Source organism: Serinus canaria, chromosome 4 (genome assembly GCF_022539315.1).
Source record: "Serinus canaria isolate serCan28SL12 chromosome 4, serCan2020, whole genome shotgun sequence".
Lineage (NCBI taxonomy): Eukaryota > Metazoa > Chordata > Aves > Passeriformes > Fringillidae > Serinus > Serinus canaria.
This window is the reverse complement of record NC_066317.1, coordinates 23,173,386-23,188,788: the sequence shown is the minus strand read 5'-3', so window position 1 is coordinate 23,188,788 and position 15,403 is coordinate 23,173,386. Positions and strand designations below refer to the sequence as shown.

Genomic DNA, 15,403 nt, shown 5'->3' with positions numbered 1-15,403 from the left:
TCCAAACCATAATAATGTGTTGTTAGGCATGGTATGGCATAAGTGGGATAGAGGTGTGTGCCTGGGGAGGGAGGGAACGGAACCATACTGTTTCCATCCTTGGTGTTGCAAGAGGCACCTGGTTTGGATGAGAGACTAGTATGAAACTGTTATTTCTGGTTGTCATTCTATTTAATGTATAGAGGAGAGGAGAAGAGATTTCTATGTATTTACCAGTTTCTCTCATTTAAATAATCTGTTTCTTAATGTATTGCATGTAAGAGGATTTGGTTTTGTCTCCATTAAATTTAAATGTTTTATGTTCTGTCTTATTTATCAAAGTGGAGTAGAGACATACTATGCTGTTTGTCCATTTCTCCAGGGACAGGTGTTGATATTCATGCATGCAAGCAAAAGGATTTCAGAATGTTTCTTTCAATTTGCTGAGCAAAGCATATTATCTGAAGCATAATCAGAACATTCACCAACAATAATAGCAATAAAAATTATTAAATCCAGCTTAAAAAGAAACAAATTTAGATAAGATTGTTTAGAGAGAGTAATTACGGTGAAAACTTGGCAATAATAACTTAATGAGTTATGCTGTGTTGTTGTCTTTAGTTGAAAAAAGCTGGTTTAAGATAATTTGTTATCAGAGGCAGGTTTTGAAAATATATATACATATTATTAGAATTTATAGCCCTACTGACTTAAATAACCTTTATACCTCAATGTGTTTGACTAGATTACATTCTTCCATATTAGTCTAGGGTGTTTCTGACTTTCTATGAATGCAGACAAAACTCTGAGGTCCCTTGGCCAACCCAAACCTTAGGACAATTAAGTTAAATGCTGCTGAGCCAAAAGTTGCTCTTCTGGGTTCAACAGCAATGTGTGTTTTCATTTATTTGTACAAAGAGTGTAAGCAAAGGGTGTTAGTGATTAAAAATCTTTGCATGACTGCATGAGGCACTGTAGAAATTTACTACCAGTTTTAAGGTTTTGGATGATATCAGTAGGCTGTAATGGATATCCTTTCCTGAGTATCCTTGCTGTCATTGCACCTTCTACCTTTTCATTCAGATAACCTGATTTTTTGTGGTTTTTGAAAGGTTTCCTCCCCAGAGGACTGGTCCTGCACAAGCAATTTTTCTCTCCATCGGCAGCACCATGAGGGTGGCAATATTCAGATGCTTCAAGAGATTGGGCGTCATTTCAAGCTTCCCCAGTGCCCAGATCCTGTAAAGCAGTTCAAGGATATGATTTACCTCACTCAGGTAATAGTGATTCTTCCATGGAAGTAGCTGTCAATACTTGTTCCATTAAATTGTGTCAGCTGTTAGAGCTGGACCTGGTCCCTTAGGGAGTGTTCCATCATACAGAAAGTTTCCGTTCTGAAGAACTGAAGAGTCCTGTTTAATTTGGAGCTAGTTTGTCTTTCTTTTATTGTAGAGAAACTCCAGTTTCCATGATAGAAGGGCTGAAATAATCAGGGAATTACCCAGAAACTGGGAAAAAGACCAAGGCAGCACATACTTTCAGACAGACTTTTTCCCAGTCTGGGCTTACATAGCTGGAGGAGGATGCAGGGATGTGCTGGGCTTCCATGGTACAAGATTATTCCCAGTGCTGCATGTTACTCCCTGTTCCAGGGTGGGGATGTTTTACTCTTCATGTGGCCCTTGTAGGCTCACTGCTTTGATTCTTGCCACATGGAAAACACAAGCTTTGGAAGCAATATTTTTTCCAAAGAATGTAGTTCTCTATTAATTATAGGATTTTTTTGTTATGGACTCAAATATTGGTATTTTAGAGAATACATTTTGAGGGTTTTTTCAAATCAGAAGCATGTATTTTGCTTTTCACTGGTAGTAGATCTGCATCATGCTTGCTTCTTTATTTGTGATTTTTGTGCAGTTTTTAAAAGATGGTAAGTAAAATTCTAATGCTATTATGCAAATTGAAAGTGCTGTTAATTTTTGGTGTGTTTCAAGAATTTCAGAAATACTCTTGATGGAAGTAACTGCACACTCACTGAGTTTCTAATGTTTGAGAGCTGCTGTCAGCAAGTTTTATATAAAAGCAAAATTGCTTGAGAATTTTTGGCAATCTTGACAAGGGAACAAGGATAGATGATGCTGTGAAATTGAAACCAGGGGTAAAGCTTTCACCATGAGGTCCTGACTCAAAAAAGCTGGGAGAGTTTCTGTAAGGCTAAGTCTGCCAAGGCCTTATTAACAGGTGAAACAATTTAATACCAAAATAAGGATAGCAAAAGGAATAAAAAAGGCAAACTTGCTTTAGTGGTTAACTAGAAGTAATATCTTTACCTTTTGGGCTATCCTAAAGGCTTTTAACTTTATTTTGAGAATTTCTTTATATTTCCCCAGCCTAATAATAAACTGTGTGAAGAACATATCAGTCTGTTTAGCACCCATTGAGAACTTGGCCAATGAAAAATTCTGAAAAGTGGTTTTTAGATGTCATGGAGAAGGAGAAAAGGAGTGGGAGTGCAGCAGAAAAAAGGTTCCTTTTCTGATGCTCAGTTTTGACTGTAGTGAGAATGTAAGTTCAAAGTTTAGGGGTTTAGACACCAAGGTAATGTATACTGAAGGCAATGCAGCTTAACATCATTTTTCCACTTTGGAGGGGGTTATTTAAATTAATGTAAAAAAAACCCAGACTTATTTTGAATTTAATTTTATTTTCCTTGTCTTTGATTTGCCTTTCAAAGACCATCCTCACTGTTTGGAAGTAGCCCCAAATGAGATTCTTGAAGGGACCTAAATGCAAAGCTGTTGGGAGCTGCTAGGAATAGATCTCCTTTCAGCAGAGCTCCACTGCACTGCAGGTGGATACTCCTCAGGGCTCGAGTTTAAAGTTATGTGCTGTTGCTGTGAAGTTTGTGTTGTGTATCAACATATTCACACATGTTTTGGAAAAAAAGTAAAATCCAATATGCCAAAAATAATTTTTATCTCTTTGTTGTCCAAGGTGATGCAGGCTCAGTGTATAAAGACAGAAACTGAATTCTATCGTTTTAGTCAAAGTGAAATAATCAATGGAGAGGGACACACCATGGGAGCTCTGTACTGGCAGCTCAATGACATTTGGCAGGCACCTTCATGGGCTTCCTTGGGTAAGTTTTGTGACAGCCTGGTAAAAAGCACCAGCTACCTGTTGTAATACAGCTCTGCTCTGTCTCTTGGACACCTTTACAAACTTTGAACATATTTTTGTCCATCCTTTAGAAATGTATTACAGGATGGGATTTATGATGTAAAAATTGGCTACAGATTTCTTCTGTAGTCAGCTGGGGGAGAGATGGTTATCTCCAAATGGGATTCATTGTGTCCTTAGCTGTCTCAGAACTGGGGTGAATTATCTTCTCCATGATGAATTTGATTTTCATAGAACTTCTTAAGATATCTGTCACCCAGCGTAGCTTCTGAGGAGCTTTTTATAGGAGATGACTGGCTGAGATTTGATGTCTAACTTTGTGTCAGATGAGGTGAATCCCTCCTCATGACTAAATTATTCTGCTAATATGCCATTTACACATAATTTTTTTTCCTCTTAGAACACAAAATTAATCAGACATATAAAGAGATAAGTCACTTAGTAAGAAGTAGGGGAGGAATGAGGCATGTGTGGCATGAGGGAAGTGGTTGTGTTTCGTGTTCCAAACATTTTGTCTAGGAGTTGTTTTGAAATGGAGAAGCTGTCCTGTGGCAGCTGTATAGGACTTGGGTAGATTCTCTTTCAATTTTAGTTATTTCTCACGTATTTTGGTTTTTAAAATCCTTATTTAAGCATTTCACTTGTGAAAAAATATGAACAAACTAGAAAAAAGCTAAGAGAAAAAGTAAAAAGTAAGACTGTCTATGGACAGTCTTGATGTGCCCTTGGAATAAAATGCCATTTGGCCTAGTTTTGGGCAAAATTAGCCCACACCATCCTCCCCTTCTTTTTCTGGGAGATGTTTGTCCCTCTCCCTTTCTGGTTTTTTTTTTTTTTTTTTTTTTTTTTTTAAATTATCCAAACAAAATAACTGCAACAACAAAGCAAAAACCAGTTGAAGAAAGAGGCTAATTTATTTAAATGATAAGGCAGTGGTCCAGCTATGATGCTTATCTTTCTGGACTTTTTAGACTTGTATTAGGAAATGGAATATCACAATGTTCACTTTTATGATTCTAGCAATGAGTGATGCTTGTAGGTTTTAAGTGCCTCAAGAGAAAAAGCTGCTTGGAAAAGTGTCCCTTTGTAAAGACAGGTGTATTGATGGGTGTAATGGTCGTGGAGGCCATAAATGTCTTTCTGAGTACAGAGATGACATCACTGTTGAATATTTATCAAATACTTGAATTATTCATATGTTGTTGAAGTTTAGAAGAAAGAAGCTCAGCAGAGATACAGCTGTCCCTTTGTTTTGTTGTATTCCCTCAGTGAGATGAGGAAAGGTTTAATATTCATTTAATTAGGCAGTGTGTGGTAGAGGGATTTTGAAATGCTAATGGCTGAAATTATGCAAGACTTGGGAGAAATTAGTTTTATTTGCACTTCAAAAACACGTTGCTACATCTTGTTAGGTGGCACAGGAGTATCACCAATGAGTGTTTTTATTTAAATCTGTTGCTTTGCAGGAAGTCATGGAGGGGTTTACATAATTTCCGGTACAAAGCAGAAATGTTTGCACATGGTGGGGAAGGAAGAAGATAGCAAATGTTTCTTCTTTTAACTTTTACCTTTAAGATGTTTGCTTGGGTTGAATGAAAACACAGCACAGCACTTGTGTTACAGTACTTCTGGCTTCAGCTCAGAAGTAAACAGCTTTTATCACAACTGGGTGCTGGCTGTTAGCACCTAGCTGTGAAGCTGGCTGTGCCATTTTGGATGCTTTAGCATCTCTGCAGTATGTGTTGGTGGAATGCTGTGACACTCCCAGACTAGTGTCACCTTGAGGTACCCAACTCAATAGTCTTGAGATCCCCTTGAGCAGGTAACTGGCTTTTATTGCAGGTTCAATATTTAGAGCCTCTGGTGAACCCCAGTACAGGCTCAATTATATTATGGAAGATAATTGATCTGAATTCATGAGGTTGAGGTGAGGAAAGAACTAGCAGCATGATTCTCAGGTTGCATTTAATGGTGTGAAGTGATTAATTTAAAATAATTTCAGGGAAATCTGTTTATTTGCACTCCTGCCATAAGTGTAGAAAGGCTTCAGGGAAGAGTCAGAAAAAAGGGTATTGGGGTCTCATTACAAACCTGATTCTAATTTCCTCTTCTGAAGTTTAATAACACAGAGAGTGCAAATCTCTTGTTATTGTCAAGAAAAATTGAGGAACTTGGATTTCTGTAAGAATTTCTTTAAAGTGGGAGGAGGAGAAAACCACCCCAGGGCTATTTTAAATAACTTTTGACTGTTGCCTTTGGGTATGCATGTCTGTAATAGGAAAGTTTAAACCCAGAGGTTTCTCATGATAATTTCCTGACCTCCAGATTTTTTACATCCATTTTTGGGTGTGTGTTTGTAGTACGCAACTTGCCTGTTTTTAAAGAAAGGAATGTAGTTCTGGTCCTATGGAAATCAAGACAACTGAAGAACTGAAAAATATGGGCTTTTAAATTAGCTTCAGTTTTCCTTGCTGTCTGATGTTACTTTGACAAATGTATTATTAAGATCCTGTTGCTGGAAAAGTTGTCTTTAGAAAACTTTTTTTATGTGAAACTGCTGCAGCAGTTGACTTTTGGTTCTTTAAAATGGCTCTAGTTTTTTTGGGAAGGGAAATACCAGTATTAAAAGCTGATTTGAGTTAAGCCGACTCATGATGTTTCAAACATTCCAAAACAATGGGTGTTAAAGTAGTTGAGTGCGTTTTGAAATGGTGCAAACTTTAAAGTGTGTGGTTTGTTTGATTTTGTTTGTTGGCTGAGGTTTTTGTTTGCTTGGGTTTTCCTGTGGAAGTTTGATGCCATGTTCACTCTGAGCGTGTCATCTTCACTGTAAAGGTTTTTTGAGGATCTCTGCTGCCTTGGTAGCAAACCTCCTCTCTTTCCCTCTGCAGTGTGGCTGTGTAATCCGGTTGGAAATCAAGGCACAGCAGAAGTTGAGAGAAGGATCCATTCAAAAAGAAACAGTATTTTCTATTACACTAAGTAGCAGAAACTGCTCTACATTAATTGCATTTTTCATTTCCATATATGACAGCTGAAGCCTAGATTTTCATTATGTGAATTTAGCTCAGGAAAAAAATTCAAGTCAACAGGCACTGAAACCTCAGACCATGCTGGGTAACTTGTCTGAGCTTGTGGTGGGCTTTGCCTGGATTCTTCAGTTAGCAACATCAATTGCGTTTTCAATTTAATTAATTGACAGTTGAAATTCCAGGAAGTCCTGTAGCAGTCCTGAGGGCTTTAGAGATTTCAACCTCTCCCAGACTCTCCCTGCCCATTTCTCATACAAAGTCCATAGCTTTTGTATGAGCTTAGTTGGATCAGATACTGCCCCCATTCACTCTGTTTCAGATAATCCATCCCCAGTCTGAATCTCCCATCTTCTCAAGTTAAATGACTGAAGAGTAATTTGTTAGCACCCCCTATTTTGTCAGGAAGTGTCTTTGGAGTGCCAGAACATGCCTTTGCAGGGGATCAGACCCAGCCAGCCCAGGTTTTTGAAATGCAGGTCCTGCTTGACCAACCTGATCTCCTTCTATGACAAGCTGATGCAGTTGGTGGATGAGAAGAGGCTGTGGTGTTCTCTGCCTAGACTTTAGCAAAGCCTTAATGCCACTTCCCACAACATTGTTCTGGAGAAACTGGCTGCTCATGCTATGGATGGGTGCACTGTTCACCATGAAAACAAACTGGCTGGAGGGTCAGGCTGGGTGTGGTGGTGAATGGATTCACACCCAGCTGACTGCAGGTCCCTACTGGGATTTCCCAGGGCTCGGTAAGGGGGCCAGCTCTGTGTAATGTCTTTATCAAGGATCTGAACAAGGCGTTCAAGTGCGCCCTCAGCCAGTTTGCAATCAACACCTAGTTGGTGGGAGTGGCAGTGAGGCTCTGCAGAAAGATCTGGACAGGCTGGATTGATGGGCTAAGGCCAGTTTTATGCGGTTCAACAAGGCCATGTGCTGAGTCCTGCCCCTGGGTCACAGCAGACCCAGGCAGTGCCACAGGCAGGGGACAGAGTGGCTGGGAAGCTGCCCAGTGGAAAAGGACCTGGGGGTGCTGGTCAGCAGTGGCTGAACATGAGCCAGGGTGTGCCCAGGGGGCCGAGAAGGCCAAGGGCATCCTGGCCTGTGTCTGTTGCCAGAAAGCGTAGGGAAGGGATTTGTCCCCTTGTACTTGGCACTGTTGAAGCTACACCTCAAATTCTGTGTTCAGTTCTGAGCCCTTCACTACAAGAAGGGCGCTGAGGTGCTGGAGCGTGTCCAGAGAAGGGCAGTGGAGAAGGGGAAGGGTCTGGAGCACAAGGCTTGTGGAAAGTAGCTGAGGGAGCTGGAGGTGTTTAGCCTGGAAGAGACAAGGCTGGGACACACAAACACACACACCTCTTATTGATCTCTTCAACCACCTGAATGGAAGTCATAGGAGGGGGCTGGCCCTTTTTCTGCATTAACAAGTGATAGAACAAGAGGAAATGGCATCAAGTTGTACCAGTTCAGGTTTAAACTGAATCTTAGGAAAAAATTCTTCATTGAAGGTGTTGTCAAACATTGGAGCAGGCTGCCCAGGGAATTGGTGGAATCACTGTCCCTAGAGGTATTTACAAGATGTACAGGTATGGCATGGGAACTTAGGGACATGGTTTAGTGATTCACTTGGCAGGTGAACAGCTGAATTTGATCCTAGAGATCTTTTCCTTAATAAATGGTTCTACAGTTCTATACTGAGAAGCACCAATATACTGAGTATGTTCATCAGTTTATTGACTGTCTGTTTTGAAGAAATGCAGCTGCCTCTCCTGAAGTTTTCCTCCAGCCTTATCTCTTTGGTTTGCTTCAGTGCAATTAACTTAAATGCCAGTGGTGTTTTTGCTGGCAACAGACTGATCTCATAACACAGTTCAATCTTGTGTGGGTTTTCCAGGCAGATATGAACTTCTCTTGTTGTTTTCCAAGCTAGCTGGCTGTGAACTGGCTGAGATCAAGGTGATGTGTAAGGTGCTAAACTGGAGCTAATGCACTTATTCTTCACAAAGTTCATTCATGTCTATGTGGAGTGCAGACAAAGAATGTTCAGGTCCCCCTGGGAAAGCCACAACAACCCTTTAAAGATGACGCTGGATAAGTCTTTAATTATGAGATGTTTGAGAGTGCTCAGAGCTTTGTACAAGAACCAAAACTAAGAGAGTAATTACTAAGAGTTACAACAAAAACATCTCACTGAAAACATTCTTCATACATCATAAAGCCTACATCAGCTTTAAACTTGTTGTATAAAGTAAAGAGCCAGAAACAAGAATGAAACCTGTATCTAACTTTTATTTCCTTGTGAGATGGTGCAGCTGACTTGCTACTTCTTTTTAGGGCCATTTCAGTGACTGGATAGTAGTTGAGCAAGGACAAACTTAAAATGCAGATAGTGGGTACTAGATGGAATGTTAATAGAGGAAGAAATTGATGCAGCTTCTCTTTCAAAATGGTTACATGGCAGTGTTGCAAAGCAAGAAAACAAAACTGCTTTTTTTTTGGAGAGGATGCGGGGTTTGATGGCTTTTCCAGTTTAATGGCAGACTTTCAAAGTATTAAAAGTAATGAGGTACAGCTTTCCATTAAAGAAGCAGTGTGAACTGTTTGTCATGTGTCTCTCATGAATACTAACTCCCATGGAGGAGGTGTTGTCTCTAGATCCTGGCAAATTTGTTTTGCCAAGCTCAGAGTTTTGTTCTGCCAAGCTCAGAGTTTTCTTTGGTTTGGGAACTGATTTTTGTCTTTATTGTTACTGATGTCCTCTAAGGAAGAACTGAAAGGAGGACTGAAAAAGAGCCCTTTGTATAAGTACCTTGTCTCTCTTTATAGTAGTGATAATCTGTGGCAATGCCAATGTGTCTGGATTCTCAACAGCACAGATGCTCCAGCTGCTTGGTTTATGTGTGTTATACTGTGTCAGGCTTGTCACTTGTGTTCAAGGCTTCCTTTAACTGAATGACAGTGGAGCAGTGATAGGACAGAGACAGAAATAAATGTGAACTTTCAGGAAAGCTCAAAGCTTGAAAGAGCATCAGATCTTTTCCAGGGCAGAGCCTTGCCTGGAAGGAAGCAAGAGTACCTTCAGTCATTCTTTGCACTTGATAGAGATGAAAAAGGGTGGAGGGGGATGTTGCATTGCCAATAGCAGGACCACAAAGCACATACAGGGAATGTGTGACAAGGCAGTCTTGGATTCAGTTTCATTCTTTCTTCTTTTTAACCATTTTTAGAGTATGGTGGTAAGTGGAAACTGCTGCATTATTTTGCCCAGAACTTCTTTGCACCACTGCTGCCTGTGGCCTATGAAGACAAAGGGGTATTGCACATTTATGGTGTCTCAGATCTTCATGAGGACCACAAGGTGACTTTGAGGGTAAGTGGCAGCTACCTCACCACTCTTGTGTACCTCCTGCAGAAATGTGAGAAGCTGAAGCGAGCACGTCCTTGTACAGACAAGCTTCAGTAAGGCCATGCTCAAAAACCATGAGATGCAACTCTAGTGTTTAATCTTAGGGGCAACAGTATTCTTTATTAAACTAGTGTGTAGTGCTTCACAGAAGAAGGAATTGCTTTGCTTATAGCCTGTGGGTATAAGGCTGAAATGAACAATTCTGTTGAAATCTTAAGGGGATTGATGGTTAAATAGAACAGAGTGTGAAAAATGGTACCTCACTACTTGACAGAACTCCTCCCTGGGCATTAGAACTAGATAACCTGATTAAGTAGGGGGGAAAAAAGGGATTGTACCAGTACTCAAACTATACAGCTTTGGGAAAAAGGACTGGATTATCTTCCGAAATATGAACAGCACATCTTTAATTGAAGGTCACCTATGCATGTCATCACATTGCAATTGATGCCTTAACTGTTTTCTGATAATGCTATAGAAACTGATAGGATTTTTAAGGCAGTATTTGGACTGCTGTGTTTTCTTGTAGACAACAGTCTTCCTTTTCAGCTTGTTACATTTTGTTGCTATTAACCATATGGCAGCCAGACCCCAGATGAATTGAGGGACCTTTTTCCACTGTGGGATATAGCTCCTGATATAAAGTGTGTCCCATGTGAAAACAGTGTGAAGGATGGAAAAACAGACCTCGAGACCTGGAATGACTCACTGGTAGTATGAGTATGTCAGCTCCTAGATCATTGCTCTGTCTGGTGGGCTTCCATGGATTTTCAGATTTAAAGGGTTGCTTATATGGAGTAAAATATGCTACAGAAAATGGTTGCAATTTCTGGATAGTCAGTTCTTGGAGTAGGACTGCACTAAATGAAATTGTTCGTTTCTGGTCTGAGTTACTCTAACAGACATAAATTCAGATTTTCTGATAGCATCAAAGAAGTGTTGACAGTAGAATAGTTCTGATGAATACTGTATATTTCACTTCAAGAAGATTTGAAACCTGACTCTTGAAAGGAGTTAAGATCTATTCCTGACTGTACACTCTGGGTAAGGCAAAAAATAACTGAAAATTTATGAAATAGAATGTTTTAATTCTCATTAAGTGCTTAATTTCCAAATTTCGCCCTTTTAAAAAGGGTATATTCATAATACATGAAAGATGTCTGGGAATGTATTTTGCTGTATTAATATAACCTTCATAATCCCTTTTAAGATGATGGAGCTTGCTTCTATTTAAGGGTGATTATGCAGAAACTCTAGCATACCCAGTTGGGTTACACCAGATAATGCTGAGCAATCTCAAGAAAATGCTCTGTTTGAGTTTTTTTAAATCCAAGAAGGGAGGAAAAAGAGTCAACAAACTAGTCACTCAATAATTCTATTTCCCAACACTCACTTGGCAGGAATTGGCAATCTCTTCCTCTCAAGGAGCCTGGAGAAAACAAAAAAGTCTTGCAGATCAAGAGCAGCTCCAGACTGTTTGAAATTGATCTCTTGTTAGGATTTTAGTATGATCTAATTTTTATGCTATATCTATTGTGTAGTTTCTTGCTAGGTGGAAATCAGTTGGTGCTGTCAGAAAAACATCTGTTTTAATGAGCAATCTGCAATCTAGGATGCTGCATTGTGTTCACAGATGTAGCCTTTCTTCTAAGTTTGTGCTCTCTCAATGTGCTTGATAGGTCACAGTGCACGCCTGGAGCTCTTTGGAGCCCGTATGCACCCTTGCCAAAGAAGGTGTGACTGTTAAGGCACAGAGTGCTGTCCCCATCTACAAGGAGTCCATCTGTGACCTTCTGGAAAGATGCAGAAATTGTACCAGGACAAGCTGTGTTATTACTTTCTGTCTTGTGGGAGAAGATGGGCTCCAGAGTCCTAGGAACCATTACTTCCTTTCATCACTCAAGGATGCCGTGGGATTAGAGAAGACCCAGCTTAGTGTAAGCATCAATCATGCTAAATTACTGTATTTGGTTTTGCTAATCCTGCTGGTTTGGGTTGTTTGCCGGCTGTGCAGTGTGTGATTCCACTGAATGTTCTTTCTCCTTGGTTGTTGCTATTCTGGCTTCCAGGTTGCGTTCAAAATCTGATTTTTTTTTCTGGTATCACTATATGTGTATCCAAATAAGACTGCTGGGGTTTGTTTGTTTGTTTGTTTTGTCTGGGTTTTGTTTTGTTTTAAGAATGAAAACTCCCTTTCATTTGTTTAGACTGTCTTCCATTTTGCAGCATTGCTCCTTTCTTTCTTTTTGTCCCTAGACAGCAAATAGCATCATGACAGGTTGTCTGGGTTGCAGACAGCACTGTATGTCAGGATAAGGTGATCCCAGTTCAGTTGAGTGTGGAGTGCATTATTTTCAGCCGTGTTTTCTCTGAAGTGCTCACTCTCTCAGAGCAGTGGAACATTGCTAACATGCACTATTGCAGTATTGCATGCTCCTTTCCTCCTCTTTCAAATCCCTGCCCTCCAGTAAGGGTTCTTATTCGCATAATAGTGATTATTTCTTAATAGCTGGCAAGTGTGTCAGTCTTCTAAACATGCAAAAAAACCCATCAGTGTTGTATAACACTGTCATTTAGTCAATTTGCTGCTTTTTCCTAGATTTCTTCTGCTCCTAGCAGGCTTGCTGTATTTATAGAGAGCTTGCATGCCCTGTGTGTGTGTGCACACATTTTATTAAACCTCACTGCTTAGCATGTACAGCTTATTGGAAAATTCCTAATCATCAGATGGGCAGGATGGGGACCTTTGTGTTCTCACATTTGGCTTTCAAACTGCAGCTTTGCTCTTTAGAGCTAAACTGAACAAGGGAGGAATAGAGGTCTAATCTCTTTGAATCTGGACTAGCATAATTGCTTTGCAAAAAGAAAATGGGCCAGATTTTCTCTTCTTATCTCTTTCACGACAGCACAGCCTGCCTCCTGAGTATACAAAGAAAAGAAATCAGCCTGTTTTAATTTTTTTTTCATCTGGTGGTACAATCTGCAGTCTGAGTCATGCTGTGGGGAGGTTTTTTGTTTGTTTTGGTTTGGTTTTTTGGTTTACGGATGATATCATCAATAAGAAAAGCTCTGCAACTGGAGCATTTTTGGAAAATTTTATTCCTTTATCTTGTAATGGTTTTGTCTTTGCAATACTAACTAATAAGGATAGCTAGCAAGGATAAATGCAAAGTGGTCATTTTAAGAAATGCAGCTGTGATTAAAAAAATGACTGTGTGGGAGAGGCTGGTTCATCTATACTTAGTTATTAATAAACTAACTAGGCTTTCAAATACATTGCTAATCCAAGAGCTACAGTTCCTAGCATTGCTTTTAAAAAGCATCAAAAGCATTAGTATTTCTTCAGGAAACAGAATGTGTAGAGGATCTGTGCTTTTTCTCAAAAATGAATAGCATTGCTTTTCTTGTAAGTAGAACATGGTGCCTGCACTGACTGTAATTTGTCCTTTTTTTATAGATGGTTAACTGGTATTTGAAAGTTATGTAGCATAATCTTTCATTATGGTGACTGCTTCATGAAAATGGATCCTGGCTGGGATTTAAAGTCTCTCTGAGATTTAAGTACTGATAGAACTTAATACAAAACATTATAACTTGACCTTTTATTTTACATTTTTTTGAATATATAACTAAATTAAGTATAAGGGCTTCACTGCCATGATGCATTAAGATGAGATGTCTTTTTGTCTTACTGGGATTTTTACCATCTTTTGCTTTTGTGTATTTCTACTGTCTGTATAATTGAAAGGCAAGCTCTCTTAGCAGATGTGAACTGGTAAGTTGAGTGAAGTGTTGGTGAAAGGATAAATCTCTTTCTCTGCAGTTCTACTATGTAGAACTCAGATTACTATTTACTCAGTTATTCTCATAAGAAGATGGCAAAGTGATAATACTTGGCATTGTTCCACAATCTGTAGTATTCTGTAGGAAGGCTCTAGTAACATTTGCAGTTTTTACATGATTCTTAAGTATGAAGAATACTACTTTTGATCAAATATGGTTGTTCAGCCTGTTTTACTGATGTGCAGGTCTTTCCCAGTTTGAGGTCTTCTTTAACATGTATTTTTTTTTAATAATACATATTTTTTATTTCTCTTTCAGGCATCTGTGTCCCAACAAGATGACATTTATATATTTGCTCTTCAGACCACTGCAATTGCTCCTTTTGTTACTCTGGATGTAGGGAGTATAAAAGGCAGATTTAGTGACAATGGTTTCCTCATGACTGAAAAGAAGAAAATGGTTGCATTTTATCCTTGGGAGCCTACCAGTGTTGAAGAACTAGAAAGTTCACTAATCTTGACCTCTCTACTGGATGTTGTCTGAGAATACTTCATTTCCTTCTAGACAGAGAGTGAAACAGGAGGAGAAAGAAAAATTAGAAGAATTTGATTGAAGCTGAAGTGACATGCACTTTGAGCTGGCTGAAGAATATACTGTCTCTTCCTGTCTATGAATTTTAACTGCTGGTTCATTGTAAAGATACCAACAGAAAAGCTTACATATAATATATGTGCTGTATTGAAAAGACATCCATATTTTTTTCTAGTTTCACTAAGCTGTAAGTGGAAATTTAGTTTAGGATAACAGCAAGGTATGCTGGGAGCAAGGGAGGAGGACAGGGAGTGAAGCTGGGACTGCCTCCAGTAGGCTACTGAGCCACTCCATGGGCAGGTTGCTAAACATTTGGCTTGTCTGTCAGCTGTGGTTTGAAATGCACCTGGGATCTTGCTGGGGTTCCACAAGGATCCTCTGTCCACCCAAGAAAATACTAATTTTCACCCAAGGAAATATTAATTTTCTTGCAAAGCAGAATCAGTATCACAGTAGGTGGAGTTTGAAGGGGCTCTGCCACTGATGTCCATCGCTGTTGTAAGAGCAGCACGTGAGCATTACTCACTGGTGGTGTGGGGGGTCTGGGGCACATGGGGGGGGGAGCAGCTGTGTGTTCCATTGCAGAACTCAGACTCAGTTGGAGTTGTGATCAGAGCTTTAATGAGCATGTTGATACTTTGGTGTTAACCAAAACTGACATACTTCTGAGCCAGAGGAAGAACTTACAGGTGAAAGGGAAATGATTAATGAGAGTTTCTTACAAATGCTTTATTGGGTCACCAAAACAACTAACTGCAGTTGCATCTGGTTCAAAACAAGTCCTAGTTAAAAGAAGACATGAAAACAATCAAAATATGGATGTGTATGTGTCAATGTTAATAGATTTTCTAAAATAGATAGGGAAAATTACAGTCATGAGTAAAACTTAACAAATGCAGGCACTGACAAAGGAAATAAAAAAGCTGTTCTGAGAGTCATCATGGGCCAACAATACCAGAAATATCCTTCAGTTTTTTTGGTGTCCTGGAGTCAAGGTGGAATCAAAGCAGCAGTAAAATCAACATAAGGTAAGAAAGAAAAAAACGTGGAGAAAATATGATTAATATGTACTGCTGCAGTGTATTAGGAAGAGGGCAAGCCTGTTGATGTCTTTCTTATACTTTGATGGGGAATTGTCTCTTCCAGCAACATCTGGATAGAATTTCAAAATGGCACTTATAGTGTTAAATAAATAAAACTTTGGAGGAATCACTTGTTTAGAGACAATTAAGAGACCTATCTGAGGTCAGTGATATTTGTTCATCTCAGCATATGAGTGAAGTTTGAGATATGTAGAAAAACATTTGGGTTGCTAGATGCAAAACCCATTCATTAATTTGGGTAAATGTGACCTCATCTAGCCTGTCACAATTTTTAGGCAAAATCTTGAAAGAAATTATGTGGTACATGATTAATAAGGGATGAAGTGGCTATGCAAATA

The 15,403-nt window shown here is 39.4% G+C and overlaps 1 protein-coding gene across 2 annotated transcripts in view; it reads left to right on the top strand.

Moving 5' to 3' along the window:
• The window catches only part of MANBA (mannosidase beta), a 45,424-nt gene extending 31,306 nt beyond the window's left edge, over positions 1-14,118 (top strand). For both annotated transcript variants that reach the window (XM_030238742.2, XM_050973522.1), the window contains exons 13-17: positions 1,092-1,256; positions 2,974-3,118; positions 9,410-9,552; positions 11,268-11,525; positions 13,690-14,118. In XM_030238742.2, coding sequence (XP_030094602.1) covers positions 1,092-1,256; positions 2,974-3,118; positions 9,410-9,552; positions 11,268-11,525; positions 13,690-13,914 — 936 coding nt within the window. In that variant the 3' untranslated portion in view covers positions 13,915-14,118. The remainder of the gene's footprint in view (positions 1-1,091; positions 1,257-2,973; positions 3,119-9,409; positions 9,553-11,267; positions 11,526-13,689) is intronic.
• The last annotated feature ends 1,285 nt before the right edge of the window (positions 14,119-15,403 follow it).